This window comes from Anticarsia gemmatalis, chromosome 10 (genome assembly GCF_050436995.1).
Source record: "Anticarsia gemmatalis isolate Benzon Research Colony breed Stoneville strain chromosome 10, ilAntGemm2 primary, whole genome shotgun sequence".
NCBI lineage: Eukaryota > Metazoa > Arthropoda > Insecta > Lepidoptera > Erebidae > Anticarsia > Anticarsia gemmatalis.
This window is the reverse complement of record NC_134754.1, coordinates 9,659,825-9,681,908: the sequence shown is the minus strand read 5'-3', so window position 1 is coordinate 9,681,908 and position 22,084 is coordinate 9,659,825. Positions and strand designations below refer to the sequence as shown.

General features: G+C 33.6%; 1 protein-coding gene across 1 annotated transcript in view; it reads right to left on the bottom strand.

Moving 5' to 3' along the window:
• LOC142976301 (Kv channel-interacting protein 4-like) overlaps positions 1-21,145 on the bottom strand; it is a 147,079-nt gene extending 125,934 nt beyond the window's left edge. The window contains exons 1-2 of the mRNA XM_076119589.1: positions 21,141-21,145; positions 6,182-6,366 (exon numbers count right to left, since the gene is read on the bottom strand). Of these exons, the coding sequence (XP_075975704.1) occupies positions 6,182-6,366; positions 21,141-21,145 (190 nt within the window). The remainder of the gene's footprint in view (positions 1-6,181; positions 6,367-21,140) is intronic.
• Positions 21,146-22,084: the final 939 nt, after the last annotated feature.

Below are 22,084 nucleotides of genomic sequence, written 5' to 3'. Positions count from 1 at the left end.
GAATATCCCGTATGCACGTAATACTTGAGGCATATCATTCTGGAACGTGATAAATGAATTATAAGTTAAATGACTTATAGTTCCTACAATTTGTCACGTATTTTTGACGATCCTATCGACAGATATAAGAATCAGGTGAGACTAATGTAGTTTTGGTTAAATGCCAGCTTTTATTAACAGACAATTCAGATGCGATCCAATTATACCCAGACTGAATTGACATGCAACGTATTTAATTATGTCTATAGAAATAGATATAGCGCATATAAAGCAAGATTGGCATCTGTCATCTTTGTTATAATGACAGTTCTAAATTAGTGACGATAATTAACTTCCAGCTGTCTATACTAATTTAAGCGAATTTGATTATTGTGTGAAATAGATTGACATTATATCAACGATGTTCTATTATTATCAACATTTCCGTCGCACTTACAACGGAAGTGTTACGTGGCTTTGTCGAATAGTTTGATTTAAATAAAGTATTTATGTACGTAATTATATGTTATTTTACTTATTTCAAAATTGATTTAGTATTTTTATCATTTTTTATGCAATTATGCATATTATAAAAACATTTAAAAATGTAGCAACTAAGCCTTTGTTAAAATTTTGCTTCATGATGTAGATAATGGTGGCATACTATTCGCATTCTATATGCATGAATAGCGTGCATAAATACATAATTAAAGCGTGTTCAATGGACAAGCGTACAATGCAATACAATATTTGGTAAACACTCAAACATTTGTGAATGTACAAACATAATAGAAGCGCGTTTGTTATGAACTCAAAGGGACACCGTCATGTTTGCGAACGATTTACATTACGCACCGTTTCGATTGCTTTCGATATGTAACGGCTCATTGATTATTCATACGATGACTAATGAAAAAATATTAATGGAAACCTAATGAGTTGTCGTGATAAAAAAACCAATTAAGCGCGAACGAATGGTCGAGAGAGAAATTCGACAAATTGACAGAATCGGTAAAAAAATGCGGTGTTAATAACTTTCGTTTCTCGGAAGATTCACAGTTGCGATAAAGGCACTTTTTCAAGGAAATCTTTTACCAATTGAAAGGGAACGACACGGAATTCGCAAATGAACAATTTTACGTAGCTACCGCCGAACATTCTAGGAAGCTCTCTTCGTAAAATTAACTGATTCCTAACGATCCGTCGACGTTTCTGGATCCACTAACTACAGGATGAAATGTTTTAGCATTTTCAAGTTAATGGCTGAAATTATTACTCAAAGGAAAATAACTTTTATAATAGTGAATAAAAGTGTTTCAGGCAGATATTGTTAAATTGTACAAAGGCCAGACAGTTTTTTCAACTTTCTTAACGAGGCTGTGGCTTTTAAAGCTAGTGCTAAGACCAAGAAAGAGAAGAAAATAATTATTTTTTATTTTATAACTGAATGCTTCGGTGGGCCTATGAGTCTGAATAACAAAATTTTCCTCCATTTCAGTGTATACTTTTATGTAGAAGATTGAGCGTAATTCAATTAAAGTTGTGCCAGTGTAGGGTATGATTTTAGTGTCACAGCTTAGCAAGAATCCTTATTCAATTTAGTAACTATGTAGACACTTTGAATGTAAATTACGGGACAATGACAATATTGGTACTATATGAAAGTAATTTATCACTGACCGAAACTTGAGGGAAAGTTTTCAAAGACGCTCTGTGTAATAAAGTTGGTAAATTAAGACTATACTTGGCAAGTAGCGAGAACAGATGGCAAATAACGTTTTATCTTTTTATCGAGATTTCGTGATCTTTTGAGTATCTAATTTCGTATTTTCATTCAGAAAACGTATATAGATAGTTAATAAGTTGTTTAGCAACATTACTGTCTGCACGACTTTTGCATAAATATTTGAACTGTAGGTATTCTACAAGTTCATAGAATTTATGCAAATACGACTAAAATATTGTGATTATATGTATGTATGTGTAATGTATCTTAATGAGACAAGTTTTTTTTATTATAACGGTGGTGTGAAAAATTCCCAATAACCTTTTCAAGAATATAATTCGAAGCAAACTTACTAAAAATAAGAATTAACATGCAATTAATCGAGTACCACATTACATTTCACCAAACGCGTAATTTTTTACAAAATTCCTGTGACTATAATATTTTTTTTCCCAATGCATCGTACAGAAACAAATTACACAGCAAAACTGTGACATAGTGTATCGTTTTGCAATCGTGCACCACTTTGTAATGTTCGTAACAGCGTCATCGGCATTTGTCATACGAATACCGGGCAAAAATTTATAGCTCAACATTTTATCGAACACTTAAACTTGTATGTGGAACCGTTTCCATATTTTTGCCGTTTATCATACTTATTTGATTTTGTAGTGGTTATATATAGGTAGTTCGTTTTCGATTTATATATCACTTATTTTAATTAGTATACCACTTGTTTATCACATTTCTATTTAGTATTTTTACTATTTACGGAAAATTATGGGCATTTTTTTGGTTTACATTTTTTAGTTGAATCGGGCAGCGGGAGTGCTATGACGCATTTCAGTTGACAACTAGTGTAGTAACCACAAGTTTTGAACCTATTCCATAAGAATTTTCTGTTTTTTACATCTGTTTTGTTATTAAAAGCTTAAATAAACAAACGTTTAGCCTAATATCAGACACAGGAAGGACAGAAATTCAATACACAAATTGTTTTACATTAATCTAGCTACAAAATACGGCTTAGAACAAACAAGTATGGTATTAATATTAAAATTTAATGCTTACAAAAAAGTTTTTTAATTTGTATTACAAAATTATTTATTATTGAAGATTGGAAGGTCAACGTGTAATTACGATTGTAGCCATATTTTATTTTGAATTTGATTGTAAAGTAAGCCAATTATTGACTTTTATTACTCTATTGTATCAATTTATCGCTCACACATTTTATTTATTACGCTGTAGGGAAATTTGTGATTGGATATAGCAGACTGTCCATTATACGGGAAAGATTAAAATGAAAAATACTATGTACTTTTTTCGTTCCTATCTACTTCCTACCCCTACTCCTTATTAAACATCAAAATAGCTTAATTAATTCGGATATAATTTGTAATTGTGAATGATTATATCCTGGGGAAAAACATAAATTACTATCATGATTATAAAAATAAAACAATGTGGGCGAATCTACGGGCCTAATAAGTACTGCATATCACGTGTAAAGTAAGTACAGTCTTTTCATAACACGAACCTTAATTCACGTCGAAAATCCTGGCTTGATTAACTTCAGGGTTACAAAGTATATTATTATTAATATAATAGCCAATAACATTGAAAATTACGAGCTAGTAAGCCTACAGAGTTTACTATTTCTCGGCACCTCGACTTTTTACGATTATGACGGGCTAATGTAACAATGATGAAAGCGTCCTACGGTGCCCGAATATATAGGGTTATTTTAATACTTCACTTTACGCCGATACTCAGTAAGCCGTCTATTCCTTTTATGTGAACACTAGTAAGTACGCATAAAGAAAATCGCTTGCGTGAAATATTCGACGTGTGCTATGTTTTCATTTGCGCGAATATTTGAAGTAAATTTTCGTATTTTATTTTTGTAGTATAATTTTCGTCGAACATTTCTGTAAAGTTATTTATAGTAATGAAGGTCTCGATAGGCAAAATATCTTAGTCCCTAATCTAAAATGTTGAAGTATTTTTAGAGCCTGCGAAACGGTACAACTTCGTACTCTGCATTAATTTAACCAACATCAAGCTAATCCTTACGAAAAGGTATTTCAAAACGGATCGAAGCGACTTAAAACTTTGTCAGTAATTTTCATAAACGTTATTTAATATCGAAAGCGAACAAACTCTCAAACATTCACAGTAAATGATTTTCCGTTTACTTAGCCCCGAAATGTATATAATATAACCGAACTACACGAGCTAAGACGAAGGACCTTATACGAGACCACGTACACCAATAACGCGTTACGACTAGGTTTGGCAATAACAGTTACCAGGCTAAACGCTTGGCATTCGATGTGGCTACGCCCTAACGTCCATAGTTCACGTGCCACGTAACAGGTGGCGATACCGTCGTTCCTAATACCGCACGCACCTACGCAATACACTACACTTCATAACCAGGAAAAATGTTTATATTCTTTATACATTTGCGGTCTTACATTTTTATACGAGCCCATATTTTAGCGGCTTTATTTCTTGCAAAAACGTATCTGTACCCTTCTTATTGTGTCTGTGTATAATAAAGGGTCTGGTCCCGATAACAAGGGACCCAATCGTAAGTAACAGAGAGCAATATCTTAGTTTTATCAAACGCATAAATGTGTATCGGGAAGTCGAGTCGGCTCCTTTAATTTCTTATGTATGCCTGATGTGATTTTATGAGGTTTATGTTATTGACATCTTACAATAGAATCTGATATTACTTTGTTTTATTTTAACTTTGATATTGGTATGAACGTAATCCCCGTACTCTCATGAAAGTATCGTATTTCAACTACCGTTGGTTTTCATTTCTATTTTAGTGTGTTAAATATAAATTAAGTTTGGTTTACTTGTTCACTTGTTTATCATAAACATATAATATCAAGTTCAAAGACAAATCTTGTAATAAACACCTTATAAACCAAGTTTACAGTATTGACACTTCTTCAATTATTTACGATCACCAAATTTAATATTCTACCGAGACTTCCATATTGAGATATATAACACTAAATCTTAATCTTCATAGCATAGAAAATCGGATTTCCGAAGTAGAAATAACATAGTAATAACATTGTCAAGTATTGGAAATGTATTCACAGTCAGTTCTCTCGTGATATTTGAGAGCACTATCTCTGTTCTAGAGCATTAAGCAATGTGTTAGTACGTGATATACATTCTGAACATTCAGTAAAGTATTATGTTATCCTGTTTTATTTTTTTGTAAAAACATTTGCTTGTAATAAACAGAGTACATTTTTGAATCTAATTCTTAATAGTTAGTAGTTTTATTTATCTAGATCAGGGGTTGCCAACCTTTTCTTAGTCTGGGACCACTTTTATTTTATTCTTGTTACCACTATGTAAGTAGGTATACTAAAAATAAAATGTGACAATCATAATGAAAATTTTAAATTTTAATGTCACACGTGGACCATATTTTGTCTTCCACGGACCACTGGTGGTCCGCGGATCACTGGTTGGGAACCACTGATAAAAGTTAAACTGAAAAGCCGATCAGAGTCCTGTGCCTATTAAGGAATGATACGGGCTATCGAAAATATAAATTACTTCCATATTATATTAATAAACTGCACGTTTTGCATGATTAAACTTAAGACAAAAATTATTCAGTTATTTGTTGCCAAAGTCGTTTTTAACATGTTTTTCAAGGTAGTGCAGAGAAAACGTGCGGCACATCAAAGGCTCCAAGCCTTCCTTTCGTTTATGTTCGCCTCGACCTTACAAAATACGAGTAATATCCATCCGAGTGTAAATTTGAAAATTCATTTGGAGAAATTCGGGAAAATACTCAGCTTTGTTTCTGTGAAGGCTTGAATAAGTTTTGTTCGACAGCTGTAGAGCTATGCTTATATGTAAAATATAAAAAAGTGTACGCCTTTGTCCGGTACAAATTGATGACTGACTAACAAAGTGATTGAACAAAAAAGAATGACTAGTTGTCTAACATAAGGTCTTCTCTTTCTCATATTGAACATTACTAAACATCGTAGTTAGTAAGATATTTTATAGATGTTTATTAAAAAATATTATTTTGCTCACATCTAGATGACATACTTACTCATACAATATTTTATTAAATTATGTTTCAAATAACTCTAAAGTACGACAGCCTTAATTTCACGTTGAACTTAACGTATGCCTTGTGTTTGTTCGGAGTTTGTAATTATGAGCAGACGACTCAACGCCCGACTCTTATAAAGAGCGCTAACTTTTAAAATATATTCATTAATATAGTTTTACAAGAAACTTTTCACGGAAATGAATGAGTTTTCATGTAAGTTGAGAGTATGAAGTACGGTGTGGTGAAGAAATTGCATGAAGTTTTCATAATATTATTGAGTGAAGCAACCTAGATGCTGAGTTATTAGTAACTTAGTGCCTATGTAAAGAAAGTTTAAGTAAGTAATGTATTAAATTTGCGAAAGTTACCTAGTGCAAACTTGACGCCAGTCCACGCGGTGCGCACATAGTGGAAGAGGCGACGGTAGAGTGGGCGATGGCGGCGGCGGCGAACAGGCGCCTCCGCGTCGGGCGCGGGCGAGGGCGCGGGCTCTGCCACCCCGCCCGCACCCCCTCGACCCTCCACCGACGACGCCGTTGCGCTTCGCACCCAGCTTTACACGAAACGCTCGCGCTCCGCTAGTGAAACCGCACCCTTACCACGCACAAAATCCGTACACACACATGCATTGCACACAACACAAACACTTGATGCACTGTCGTGCTATTTCACTTTCTTATTATTATTTATTTAAACGGTCAAAAAAACTCCATTAAGTGAAACCTAAGGTTAGTACGAAATGACGAGCACTAATGTTATTCCGTCGGCGGCGGTGACGGAGGGCTATTCCACTGGATATTTCGACTGTTTTAATAATTCAGAGGGCATCCGTAACGAGCGGTCGAATGTTAAGTGTCTAGCAAACTCGACTTCAGAGACTGTTTACGTTAATCTTTAGAGTTAGAACTTTGGAATTTCATCGACTATTAAGCACAGAACTCACTATGAAGAGAATCAAGAGCAATTAGTAGCAGTTTTCAATGTAGTTATTGTCTATTTGTTAGTTCAGTTGTAGCGTTAAGAAGGAAGCAGCAGGCAATCTGTGAACAAAGAAACAACAATTGTTAGTCCTGTTAGTGGGCGGTGACGTGCAAATTAGTTCTTGTTAGGAGAGCTCAGTGCTGTCGCTGTTTCATTATTTACGGGCTTTAGCAACATTTCGCTCCAATAAAGAAATCGGGGAAAAATCGTGAATCTCAGGATCGACCTTTTCTATTTACATTTATCGTATCGGTTTTCTTGGGTCGGCTTTTTGTATGGTGTAAGGCTTATGTATCGATTCTATGGAATCTCTTTGTGTTACCCCTAATCCATTCGTCTCGTTCGAACAGCTTTTATAACACTCATGATGTTTTGCAAAACTAAAATGAGATCCACTTACGTGGTGTTGTATTGCCGACCTTTGATTTAGATTCTGATTCGTATGCCCTAAAGTTAATGTAGCACATGCAAATATAATAAAAACAACCCTAGACAAGACTCTTAGTATTGGTACTATAGTAAAATAAACAAAAACTCATTCTGAACTTCATCACGTACAAAATCGTTGAACATTTATTTGGATGACAACGCGCGACACCCACACGAGACAACTAGATCTCAATCATTAGAATCTCGGAGACAAGTCTCGATTTACTTCAATAACTATTTGACATGATCCTTTTAATCTACAAGGCTTTATATAATATACTTTATCACTCACTAATATCTAAGAGTTTAGTGTCTGAATCAATTTCGTGCGATGTCATACCACGATCCTTATTAGGGGTCTGACTTGCTAGCTACTTGAAACTTTAATCCTACACAAAGGGTGAAGTGAAAACTTGTATACAAACTTGAGGGAGTTTAATTTGGCTGTAGTTACTTGTAGGGAATGAAGGCACGTGTATGTTGCGTATTTACTTTGGATATGTATTAGTGTAAGCAATTTATTTGTCTTAGTTCTAATGTCAACAGAGTGAAAATTACATGTAATTTTTCTGAGTTTTTATGGATAGAAAAATATAATCCATTTTTGACATCAAAGTGAATATAAATAGTGAAATGTTTTACTCCTTTTAGACTATTTTGGTATTGTTATTCCGGATTTTTTTAAAAACAATTTGTGATTACCATTCTGTCAGCTACGTGGCGAACCAGAAAAACGATATTGACTATTCACGAGGTAAAATTGTAAAAATCCCGAGCATTGAGCACCAAAATAATAAAAAATAACGACTGGAGCAGGGCTAAGTATCATCAGATTGACAGTCGTAAAATAAAAGCCGCGTAAAATGCCCCACTGCAGTGTCGACTTGATGAAAATATACCAATTACGAAAATTGTGCAGGCACCCGAATAATTCCGACAGAAGTTACCTTTTGACCTAAATTAATAATTTAAGTAGCCGCTAAATAAGCTTTCAACCTAATTTCTCAATTTAGATGATCGATAGCACACGTAGGTTTTATTCTAAACTAGCTGACTGGCCCGTCTTCGTCCGGCTATAGTACATTTTATCCCATTGATTCTATTCCCATGGGATATTGATCCCATCGATCCTATACAAACCTTGTCCCGGCAGTTAAAAACATATAAAAATAAAATAATTAACCTATTTAGTTTAGTTATTCTAACGTTATGCGCGTACATACATTTCGGTGTTTCATTTTTATTTATATAGATTATGTTGAGACTAAACTAGTTGATTAAGCCTTGTTTGGTGAAAGACCTTAATACAATTTGGCTATAAAAGGCTGCAGGTGTATGAATACGTTACAACGTCTCCATCATAAAGAGCTTTTATCAGATTTCTGGCACAACGCCAAAGTTGGCTTACTACGTAATTGTTTTTTTTTTGCCACATGGCCATATCATGGATACTTTAGAAATAGAAATTAATACATTTTGTAAATCATTTTATGGTTAATAGCAATACAGAAGTCAATTATTCAGATTTGAAATTTGACAAATCGCAGAAATTATATAAACTGCTACGCTGCTACGAAATCCTGCTACAAATCGTCTACGCCGTAGAATACTTGACATTGCTTACGTTTCAATTTTTGGATAGCTTTTAACAATTTACAGAATTATACTATTTCAATAGCCAAATATGAATAACATCAAATTCATTGTTGATATAATAGTTAATATTTTGTCGAAAAATTTGCATTTTCCAAACTATGTTTTTTGTCCACGTGGAAGATATATGTATGAGCGTGCGTTTTATGCGACCAGTGGCCAAAAAATGAAATTATCCACACGTGTGGCTTAATATAAATCACGGTGTGAAGAACTCACTCGACTAGCAGGCTGTCGCACTTTTATATCTACAGGGACAATGGGCTCGGCGAGAGCTCCATACAAACTTCAGTGTTTCATTTCCACCTATCACAGCAGGCAATTTCCGACTCTATTCTCACTACACAAGGTTGTTTTGAAGTGCAAAATAAATGTTGTTAGTGTATAAATTAGACCATGCGTCACTGTCAAGGAGCGGCGGCAAACGAAAGGATGGCTCGTAATAACCTGTGAAATGAACATTTGATGACCACTTGCCGGCAGACTATGGAGGCTCTAAGTCGCCCGAATAATTGCGTGCTTTGCCAAATCGTTTGTAATTAAACTTGCTTGATTAATGCATAGGGTTCATTGTGTTTGGAAACTTGGGAATAATTGAGTTGTTGTTCTTGTCCTAGGTTTATTTATATTCTTCGTAAGAAAAGTCTGTTCTGAAATTACTTCTACTGAATTAAACTTTTCTTTTAAATTATCTTGCAAATTCATTATTATTGGTTTTTGTGCCGTTTATATAAATTTCATTAATACATTATTGTAATCAAGAAAGTTCGTTCGTTGGCAAGTAACGACATCAATTTTCGATTTCAAAACAAAATAATTATTTACGAGAGTGGTTTTGTGTCAATTTCATCTGTTTTCTTTGTTCATAACCGCGACCAAACTCAAAACAGACTCAATAAAACTGTATTAAAGCAAAGCGTTTGTTCTCAGAATCAAAGGGACAATAAACTGAAAGTCTTGCGATATAACCGCCTAAGTACTTTGTATTTGTTCTGTAATAAAATTAAATGAAAGTGCTCGTAAAACAAATGTATTGTAAGATAACTGCGTGTTTCTCTGATCATTTAAACGCGTTATAATTTTGTTTAATCACTTCAACATGTTCTTAGTGTCGGATTAATGGAATGGTTATGTTTTTGTAAAAGATGCTGGCTTCGGTAAATGAGAGTTTCGAAGAAGTTTGTTTTACCTACAGACATTGCACTGACTCGGGTAGAGTTGAAAGTTTAATTTAAAATAAAAATATAGTTAATTTTTCGTTCATCGTATCGTTAGTTCTCAACCTATTGTTTGAAAAAGCAAAGAAGAGTTAAGATATGGATTATTAAGATATGGGACATACTTTTTAAGTGTTCTATGCGTATAGGAGTACTAAGCAGCGATACTTTCACAGAATGTCCGCAATAGCAAAAGCAGTGGTAAACCAGCTTAACCCACTGTTTTTTTACCGACCGGTGAGTGCAACTAGCTACAAACGCCTTGTGAATCATTGTTCTATGTGTCTATTACAAACATACGCTACGTTTATAGATAAAGTATACAGTACACATAGGTAACTCTCGCTGACCTTAGAGCGATGGCGTGTGTCTAACAAGTTTACATGGGACCTAACACAATTATCGTGTTAGGGACGCAAGTTAAGCCACTCCGCCTCGGGAACCTCCGTCTTAGAATTAATGTATAACTACACTAATATTAGATATGTAAAATCTGTCTGTTTACGTCTTCACGGCTAAAACTTTGAACCGTCGTTTATGAAAATAAGTAAGAAGATAGTTGAAACCTCGGGATCAAACGTAGGCTACACACATCACGCTCATAGGGGTACGCAGAGACTAGAGACGCATTCATGTCACTTGGTACAATCCCTAGAAACTTCTTTTGCATCCTTCACATACATACATATTGTCATACAGGACGAGGTTACGTACTCGTAACCTAAACATTGTAGACGGCGACGGCGATTGCGTTATACTTAACGCACATGCAAAAATGAACTACGAAAGAGTTTGGAGTTGTGTTATTCAGCAATTGTAGTACGAATGTTATAAAACTCCACCCATTTCTATTGCAATTCTCCATCTTCACAAGTTTATTCTAGAGTTTGAATGAGAACGTAAATAAGAAGTCGTGGGTGTACCTCGGTGTAGGAAACTTTGCTGCTTTGTATGTTAATGTGACAATTCGACGCGAGAAACAATTGGCGTCTGAGAATTACGACCTACATAAACTGAGACATAAGACACATCAAGGATTGTATACCTAGGAATATGCTTTAGGGTTTTATGTAGGAAGAACATACACAGACGGCTTTAGTTGAAAATTTGGCTACAGGCAGTATGTATCTACTGCCGTCTACAATGTTTCAAGTCGTTAGTACCAAGTAAGTAACTAATGCAAGCTGTTACTTGGTTGTTTGGGTTTGTCAAATTTATTGAAGAAAAATCTGTGGATAGGTTTTCGGCTGGACTGCTACGGATCATAATGAAATGTAAGTACTTAAAATAAAACCAATTTAAAACTAGCTGTTTTACTTTTATACTACCAAATTTTTACAGCCGCCTGGTTGTCTTAAATAAAGATACAAAGACTTAAAGTACATAATTTTATAACAACCTAACTATAACACTAAAGCTTTATAATAACACTAATAATAGATCAGACTTGATTGATGACGACAGGTAGGATTTGAAGCAAAAACTGTTTATCCTTTGTGATTATTAGTCTCTGAAAAAAGGCCTTGTATTTCATAATAGTGAGATCTTATACTGTTAATTAAATAAAACATTTTCAGTACAAAAATGTGAAGTAACAAAGGGAAATGCTTTAACAAAGGTTTAATTAATATTTTTATACAACATGAGATAAATTGCGTTCGCTTCATCGTGACAGAGCTTAACTCTTTTGAAATGCAAAATATATAAAATTGTTTTAAATGCTCCGGTTTTCGTGTATGAATTTCTGAATAATTCGATAACTTTGATACAAATTGACTACTTGCATCTGTATGGCCGATAAGTGGTTAATGCAGTATTATTGTGGAATGTACAACATTGTAGGATTGATTTCAGACGTTACGAGTCTGAGTGAGGAGGTTACCTTATTGTATTATTTATACAATAGTTTATGACTACTACAATGTATACAAAAAAGACTGCCATAACAAATAAAGATGATTAATATTTTATGCACAATTCAAAATACTTTTTTTCTCGCTTATACACAATGCCGTATAGTGACACCTCATGGTTGTGCCAAAGAAATGAAAAAGCGCTCTTTCTCCCAAGGTTAGTGACTAGGCTTTGTGGCACTTCAATACGCGCGCCAATTTTGCATTACAGTAGCCCCGAGGATCACATAAAGCTCACGCACGCCATTCTTGAATTCCCAGCTCAACAAGAAAATAAAGAAACACTCGTATTGTCTGCATTATGCAACACTGAAGAATGATACCTGCTTTATATTATACAGACATTTACAGACGTACAGACAGCCACCATTTTTATTCCCTCAAAGATAAGGATGGAAAAAAATAGAACGCCATAAATCTTTTGCAAAAGATAGTGAATTGTAGAAATTATGGAAAATAGTCCACTATGTAAAGATAAAGGTTGCTCTTGGGACCGAAAGATCCAACTAAAGTTATTTGATTTCATTACCTATCTCAACCTTCTGGTATAAAGAGAATTTCAATTCAATTATTCAGGTATTAGAAGTGATTTTCACAACGTTGAAGTTTGGTTCGGTATAAATATGTTTGACTGTAAAATGTTCCAGACTGTTATGGAAAAGTTTGTTTCGATTCTGAACGAATTTCAAACAAGTCTTGAAGTACTTTTTAGAGGTAGGTATTTTAAAAACAAACATGCGTTATGGTAGACTGAGCAATCCAGAATAATAAGTCTATATTATTTTACTTTGGCCTGATGTCATTAAATGTTCATCAAACCAGTTCACAGCTTTTTCTATCCACAGTTAAATTATTTACTTGTTTAGTATGATAGCGATCCTTGCTTTACGCCGGATTCTGCCAAAAAGCTAAAAATAATTTCATTTCGACTTCGTTCGAATTCGCATTATTTCGACTGCTAAGCAACCATGCTGCAACAAAAGTCACTAAATATAGTTACACTTATTCTTCAGAAAGTCTTTGACAAAGCCCACTTTCCGTTCACCGCTCAAGGGTAACGATTGCTTTTAATTACATGCAAAAAGTTAGCGAAAGCCATTCTTGGAACATAATTCTACAAAATTTCCTTCGTAATGAATACCCGAAGTTTGTTCGTGATTCTTTTTAGAACGAGGTAAATACGCTTACTAATTGACTTTCTAAAAATATAATCCTGCGTAGTACCCTAGTAATGTCCCAATCCCATTCTTTACTCGAAGACAAAACGTTTTAGGACTTTTAATTAAAATTAATATAAGGTACGAGCACACCAAATGTTACTGGCTTAATTACGATCTGTAGCACAATGGTTTGGTACACAGTGTAAACCCTTGTTACCGCTCAATTTATGGTTAACGTCCTTTATAAGGTGCAGATTAAAAAAGTGTAAAGTGTTACTAAGTTTCCTTTGTTTACCTTTATAGAGTCTTCGCTAGAATATAGGGCAAAGTGTCATTGGAGCGATTCTATCGAGGGTATGTTAATAGTTCCACATCACAGCGTTTAAATTGGGTGCACCTTTTTATATTCTTACAAGACTTCTTTGAGAATAAGGTATAACATTATCTGCGTATATTTTCACTTTTTCTAAGAATGGCCTATTTATGATACATGAATAGCAAGAAGGCTCTTCACATAAATAAAGAACCCCATTGTAACCAAAAAATAGTGCAGTCGTAAAGTTATTTATTTATGCAAAAACTGCTCTGAAAAGATTTAACAACATACACTTTTTTAGCTATTGTACCTATAGTATGGAAATTATACATTAGCATAATCAACTAAACCTATTTAAAGTTTTAAATGACCAAGATAGGATAAGCAGTTTTAGTTTTTGAAAGTGCATTTTTAATGTGTCGAATGCCGTGTGATGATGTAGGCCTTTAAATAAAGAGAGGTATCAGACCATTAATAAAATTGATAATTTATTAACATTGATATAAATATTGATTTTTTAATAAAAGCTTCATTGAATATTTCAACTTAAAGCTGTCAGTTAAAGTTCGAACAGAAGCTTTTACGTTATTTTATTCTTTATTAAAGTTTCAGCATCATGAATAAAACTATTTAAATATTCTCTATACATTATGTATGAGATGAGCAGATGGCATCACACTTCAAGTTTATTTAAATGTTTAGTTTGCCACCATGAAAATATATTATTTTTCGTTCTTAAAAATATTTAATTATAAAATAGTAATACACCTAATAAATACTAAAAAAATATTAAAAACATTTTTTATTTAATGCTCTGTAGAATGACACAAGTTAGACTTTTTCAGAATAGATTATAATATTTTAAATAAGTAACTGGCGAGCTATTTGAACTGTCATTTGAAAGTCAGCAAGTCGTTTGAACAAAGAATTCAATTTAAAAAAACGTTCAATTTAAATTTAGAACAACATAAAACGGAATGGCGAACTTGTCACAACTTCTCAGACCAGTGCGACAAACTTCTAAGGAAGAAGTATTTAAAGTTTTTTTCTGTCGTTCAAAGGAACTATTTGTCTAACTACTGAAAGAAAATGAAAAAGTTTTTGTACTCACAATCTAGGTAGCAGTGACTCATTTGTGCTTCTTATGCCTGAAATAGAAAAAAAAACATTTTAAAAATTATGGTTCTAGTGGAAAATAGTAATTACAGTACATTTAGAGACGAGGCTAAGATGTTTTTTATTACTGCAGAGTCAACCACATTCAGATTTTTTTTACTGCACGTTTGGCGCAGTGGTTTAAGCGGTCACCTCGCCGCAACAACCGTAGCGCCGCGTGTGGTGGGTTCGAATCCCACCCGGGACAAATCTTTGTGTGATGAGCACGAGTATTTGTTCTGAGCCTGGATGTTAATGTATCTATATAAGTATGTATTTAGAAGTATATAAGTATGTTTATCAGTTATTTGGTTACCATAGTACAAGCTCTGCTTAGTTTGGAATCAAATGACCGTGTGTGAGTTGTCCCATAATATTTATTATTATTATTATTTATTGTATGTTAAAAAGACTTAAGAGACTTTGTGTCAAGAAAGCTTTACGGAAAATTAACCTCTTTCAAACAAAACCCTGCAAACTCATCAATACAGACGTTTTTACTTCGAAAGCAGTTGAAACCAGATGAAACCGGTATCGGTGTCAAGCGGATTCGGGCCACTTCGGCAATTCTCGGCGGTCGATTCAACGCTCGTTATTGCATATAACCTTTGCGGTTATTGCCTTATTGCTCTCTGTTCAGTGTGATCCAACGACGTGGAACTTATGTTCAGCTATTTCGGGATCAGTGAATCTTTTGATAGGTCACCGTTCAAGGAGATTGAAGGTCCTTAGCTTCCTTGCCTTTATTTTTGTTAAGATCTTTTGATCTTTGAATTTAATACTTTTTGAGTTATAAGTCATGAAAATATTCGTAACTAGTATGTATGCCTGATTTAATTTTCATTGGTTAAACCGTGTCGTGTCGTATGGTCGTATAGGCATATCAGCATAAAACTACTTTTTTCTTTGTAATACTAACTAAAGTTAAAAACATTAAATATAAACTTTTAGAAGGTACTGATTTGTACTTAGTAAAATATTTTGAAACTGAAACTATGCAAATATTAATAACAACTTATTTGATATGCCGTTATCGTCCGTCATATTTGATTTTAATGACCTCACGTAACATTAGGCCCTGCGAAAGTTAACGGCACCCTTGGGCACACTTCAGATTCATGCAGATTATATCAACGAGGTGTTGAAAATATGTCGGAGATCCTACAAATTATAATCTTTCTATGAAGCTTGGCGTATTTGAAATCGTTTCCATATAAAATATAATGGATTTTAAATTCCTTAATAAAATACATAAGTAGATGCACATTACCAGTATTATATACCATGGTAGTGATTGCAGTATTCCTTAAATCAGTTTGTACAGTCATCGAAAATAGTATTTACTTCTTTACTGTTGAAGTCCTATTAAATTGTACTTCCAAGATTTTGTCTCACTATTATCCTGGCAACTTATAAGCCACTCCTAGTCAGACTATAAGACGTTGTATGCAATAATATTGTCTGTGGTTTGTATATTGTATATTATATGAATAAATGATAAAAACGCAATAACGAAATTGAACGTCACTTCTACACTGCTAAATAAGATTGCATATACATACATAAATCATATTATACACTAAGACTATTCTAAAGTATTTTATACACGCATTTCCAAGAGTTATCTCAAATGCTGACAGGTGCAAGTTCGTTACGATGCATGTGTGACTGTGACTACTCAAACTTTCGTTTGTTTGGTTTCCGTGCTGCTAGTAAGCTTTACTATGACCGCACTTACCTCTGTAACTAACCAAGCTATGACTTCGTACTCGTATACACAAAGCAAGTGACAATTTATATCAAATACATAACCAGCACTTCAACATGCGCAGTTGAGTGTCCAAGCACTCACGACTCGACTAGTTAATTGTTGCAAATTAGATTACAACATTTCAACGTTTAATATAATCAAGTTTTGTATGTCGTTTTTAACTTAATAAAGTCATTATTTCCCGACTATTTTAAAGCAGTTTATTCTAATATAGCTTGTAGTCTTCATGGAAATGGTGAAAGTAATGTTTGTATCGCATGCGGGGCTTGTTAAAAAATAAACGATTTTTTTCGCAGCTATAGGGAACGAAATTGCAATAAAGCCTTTTGTCGTGTTATTTGACAGGTGAAGTGTTTATAAATAGATTTGTGCACGTTTATTGCTTTTTTGCTTCAATTATGTTTGTGTTGAATTTAATAGAGTCATTTGGAAATCTAAATGAAGGAGTGTTTGTGGAAATCAATGATAGAAAACCTCTAATGACTCAATTGCAACCAGAATCTAATTGAAAATTAATGTCTCCTATAAAATCTCTATTTTCGTAACTGAATTGTCATTCTACGATTGTTGTTAGTACTTGCTTCTATGTAAATTCCTCTATGCAAACACTCACATGATAATTTCATCTCAGTGTAGCGAGTTAAGTATTTGCAATTACAGAACGTTGCGTAAAGCATCACAACCATAAAACAAGCGATCTGATCTAACTCTGCTTTATTATAAATTGGCAACACGTAACCCATTACATCAGAAACCTCAATAAATTCGAAATTCCTGTCCATTGTTGTTTTAATTTTAGTAAAAATAATAAAAGATCGACATAAACATCCGTGTGTTGCCGCCATTAAACAGTATGGTCGTCACGTGCCGATGAGAGTAACGTTGTGATTTTAATTACGGGAACACGTTAATATAAATGTGGATTTACGAGTTTTTCCTTTTGTGACGTCACTCCTTTGTTGATGCGGGTTTTAGTTGCGGTACGAGTAATGTAGTGAGGGGAGATCATGAGAGCTTTTTATCTTGATAAAAGTAAACAGACATATCTTTTGGCTCATTATTTTATATATTTTTGATAAATAATATTTAAAGTAGAAAAAAAAGAAAAAAAGATGTTTATTTTTATATGAAAATACTTCTATCACGCTCCATAACTGTAATTTTGGTGATTTATATAAAACTACTAACTAAATACCGCTTACATACTTGAAATGCAAATCTCGAAACACATAGTAGTTCGTCCCTATATTGTAAACATCATCAAAACCTAAACAAACTATGGTTTGTAAAGATATTCTTAGTTGACGAATTCCCTTTCATACCCAAATAATATCTCCACAAGAAATACATTGACCACAAGTCTAAAAATATAATGCGTATAAAAGCATCTTCCGCAAATCGGAGATAAGTAAGAGGTCCTTTATCGCGGACTTTTATTTTGCGTATTCAGCCATCGTTTATTGTTGGTGATTGTACCTTTGTACTGACGAAGATTAAGAGGCCTATTTTGGTATGAATAAAGTGTATAGATGATATAGGATTTTCTTGTAGAGAACTTTTGTAATGTTATTTGGATGATAATAGTTGAAGGATTTTCAATTCTTCATATGGATTTAGTTATTGGTTTGGTTGTTTAGGTATCTAAATAAAGTAAAGTCACATTTCTGACGCCGCTATCATTGCGTCGGGAGGTCGTGGGTTCGAATCACACAGAACAATTATTTGTATATAAATGTTTCGGGTCTGGTTGTACTTTGTGCCCGTTGTTTGTATGTTTGAAAAACTCCCCGCGACACAAGAGCAATTTTTAGTGCGGGAGTTGTCTTTTTAAAAAATACAAAAAAAAGCAGTTTTGGTTTCTGTTGAGTAAAGACATCAATCTTTGACTTTAAATACCATAGAATGAATGAACAGAAACTTTAACTTTTCCAATCAAACGCTTGTGCAAAATGAGTGAAGCAAGTTAAATATTGTATATACTTGACATCCAGTAAGGATGCAGGGAACTAGCAAGATGTTTGAACGACTTCGACAGAAGGTTAACCACTTGTCACCCCTTGAAAGAAAAAGGTTCTCCACTGGCCCACAAAGTTTGAAGAAGATAAACCATACTTTACGTCTTTCTTTACAAAACACCACTAACCAAACAAACTCGAAACAGATCCAAACATATCATCCCATAAAACTTGTTTAATCATATTATTAAAAGTTACGGTGTTGTTTGACTAAAAGTAGGGAGTTTTCGCGTCGATTCGCGAACTCTCCCTGTGTCTGTGTAATTGGCCGGCCCACCGCTTGAGAGCTTGGAGTTGCTTGACACAGATCTCGCTACATTCTTACCTCAAATGTATGAGATAATGGCGTCTGGGTATTTTTGAAGGTAAAAATATAAGTTTATTTATGTTTTATGATAAAAAAGTTTACTGCTATGAACGTCGATTGCAAACATTGTATAAGATCAAGCCAACCTTTTCCTTTACCACTGTTCATTATAACTACCTACTATAATTCATGTTTACAATGTGATAGCAAAATGTACACATAAGTAATTCTCACAAGTCACATTATTTCTAAAGACGACCGATAAAAATATGATATGATTTAAAAATATGGTTCTTCTGTCAGATTGTCTACAAAGGTCCTCATTAAGTCCTGACATTGTTATACAGCGCTTACAAAACAAACCTATTGCTTTATCAATCGAAACGCATTCAATCATCAAAATCTCGACGTAAATCTAACACAGATTACACTATCGTATATATTCTATTCAGTAGAAGTTAACCGTCGGTCACCGCGGTGTTTGTCCGATGAGCTCGCAATCTCTCAGCGTCTATGTATTATTCATAGTTCGTACTAGCAATGCACTTAGTGTCCTAGATACTGTATGAATGTCTTTGGTCGCTTTGTAACTGAAAATAAATATCATATCTAATGCATTAAACGTATAAGACAAGAAACTGGCAGCTAATAAGAACATGACTCGACATTTATTTTTTAATAATTTTACAGCAACTGCGTCCAATGACGATTTTTTGATAATATAATTATTTGTATTCTGATATACTTTGCCTAACATTTTCTCTTCGAGATACAGGTGTTTTTTCTTTATTTTATCTTCATAACAAGTTTGTAAGTCCTTTGCAGAAATAATAGGAAGAACACATTCACATGAAATAATGAATTCGTATCTAAAAATCGCACAGATCGTAACTGACCTGCGACACAGAAGGCAGCTTTAATATCTAAGATCGTTCCTTTCGAAAATACTTGACCTCATTTGCCAACTAATAGGCTACTATTTTGTATCAGTCCTCTCTTCAATATTTTACCTGCAAAAGTATTTCTTAATATTCCAACTGAATATTTATCGAATAACTTGAAACTGTCAAACGTTAAGGTATTAAACATCACGAACACAATCTAACACTTTGAAACGGAGTATTTCACTACACATTTCCTCAAAGGAAACTCCGAGCGGCGACAATCTCTCGAAAGTAAAGCTTTTACAATTTAAAATTGGCAAAGCGATTTCAGCCGTTGACACGGTACAAAATGGCTAGAATGGAGGGAACTCGATCAAATCGCCTTTAAACTTCATCCCGTCTCTTGCGAGTATGTATGCAAAATACTCGCTATTTATTCTCACATGAGACTCTTGAACGGGAGTGTTTTGGTGATTGATGGACGGTTCTAATAGCTGGATTTGTTTGTATAGGAATTGGACCTAAAATCAGTGACTTTATTTCATACGTAATGTTTTGTTATAAATTACATTCAAGTAAAGTCATTGGCCTGTGTCCATCTATTGCATTGTCAGACAGAGGAATAATAAGAATATTAATATTCATTAAATTTAATATTAATTATAGTAATACATGTTTAACATTGTCGTGCTTCAACATTAATTTACTGTAATTTTCTATTTCATTAATATACAAATGATGCATGATGCAACATTGTAGGTACAACGAACAACATCAACAATAATAACTCTATTCCATTATCCCAATCAAATAAACCCAATATCAATTATAAATATTAAAAAGCAATACTAAGATAGAAAGCACAAAGAGAAACCGCCGTATGATTTTATTTTTTATAGCTTCGTTTTAAGTCTCTGAGCTCTTTGCAACAAAGCTCATATTACACCGTATGTATGACAAAAGCAAAATGAAAATCTCATATTCTCCATTTTATTTATTTGAAGAATATTACGCGACGACGTTTAAATTGCGTGTCATATGCAACGCGTATGAGAACTTTAGAACAGCTTATGTTCCAACTTTGTTAGCAGTGAACAGTCGTCTGCACGTTTTGTAAGGTATAATTGGACTTTACAATTTATTTGCCGACTGTATGAATAAAGAATTTTACAATGAAGATATTTAAACTCGATGTTTTGTGCATATGACGATAATAGATTTTTTACAGAAGTATTAACCTGTTGTTTGAGACGTAAGCTTAATTATTTATTCTATATTCATTTTATTTTTGAGAGTTAGCTAGTTACTTAGTTACGCAAAATTACATATTAAATAAAAAAGAAACCATCGAATTTAAGCCTGCATAATAAAATAAAACACACGTCATGTTTAATACAATAAAAACTAGATTGGAAAAATATTTCGCATCTATCATTTTCAGATTCTTTCAAGATATTGAACTTGAAGATGCAGGTCAGATGTTGACTGAAAACTATTTCAATTTTAAAGTGATACAAAATTCTCACCTCATAGTTTTCAGGACAATATTTCAATATATGTGAAAGTTTTGTGTTCAATTTTAACTTGCAACGAGTGTTGCTGAAATACGTGACAAATAAAAATATTTTCCTTTTTTCAGAATTTTGTGATTTTTATGCAGCTGTCGCGTTTCTTTTCGATATTTTCAAATGTACTTAAGTGGAATAAAAAAGCTTAGATTAATTATAAATATGAGTTTACTCGGAGTAATGCTATAACTAATAATATAAAATGAAACAACAGTATACAAAAATAACCAAGGCAGTAAATATAACCGGCCAAATAAAACTAAAAAATACTTGACGACGAGAAACAAATGATATCAACTAATCATAAATGGTTAAATGGATATTACATTTGTTGTAGAACAGCAAAAATTACAGCGTAAACAATCTTTCTTTGAACAAAAGAAGAACGCCGAACTTGAAGACAATGTAGAGGAAGACAATCTTTTGTTCTTTCAGCTTCGACTTATTCCGGGATCGCGTTAAAAACTTCCCGGGCGAATTTAAAATGGAACTTTAGCAAAATGGCAACTACCAACAAAATATTTTAAGATATTATTTTGTAAGCAATGATGGATGTAGTGAGCCGCGCAACCTGTCGCTATAATGCAAAATACTCCATCATAGTTACTGTAACGGGTTGAAATATTCCGGCTCGATATTCATTTTAAAATTGAAGCCTGGAAAATTACGCCGGGCTTAGTTGCGTCGATAGAAAAATGTATTTTAGGAAAACAGAAAAATATGCCTTATAACATCTACACGCTGGTACTGGTACCGGTACTGAAATAGTGTAACAGCGAATTTCTTTTCTCGTCACAATATTTTTCATTCAAATTCAGATTCTTCGAAAACCGTTACAAAATAGAAACTTTGTATATGTGCAAGTATTACAAGTTAAAGATATAATATATACAATATATCAC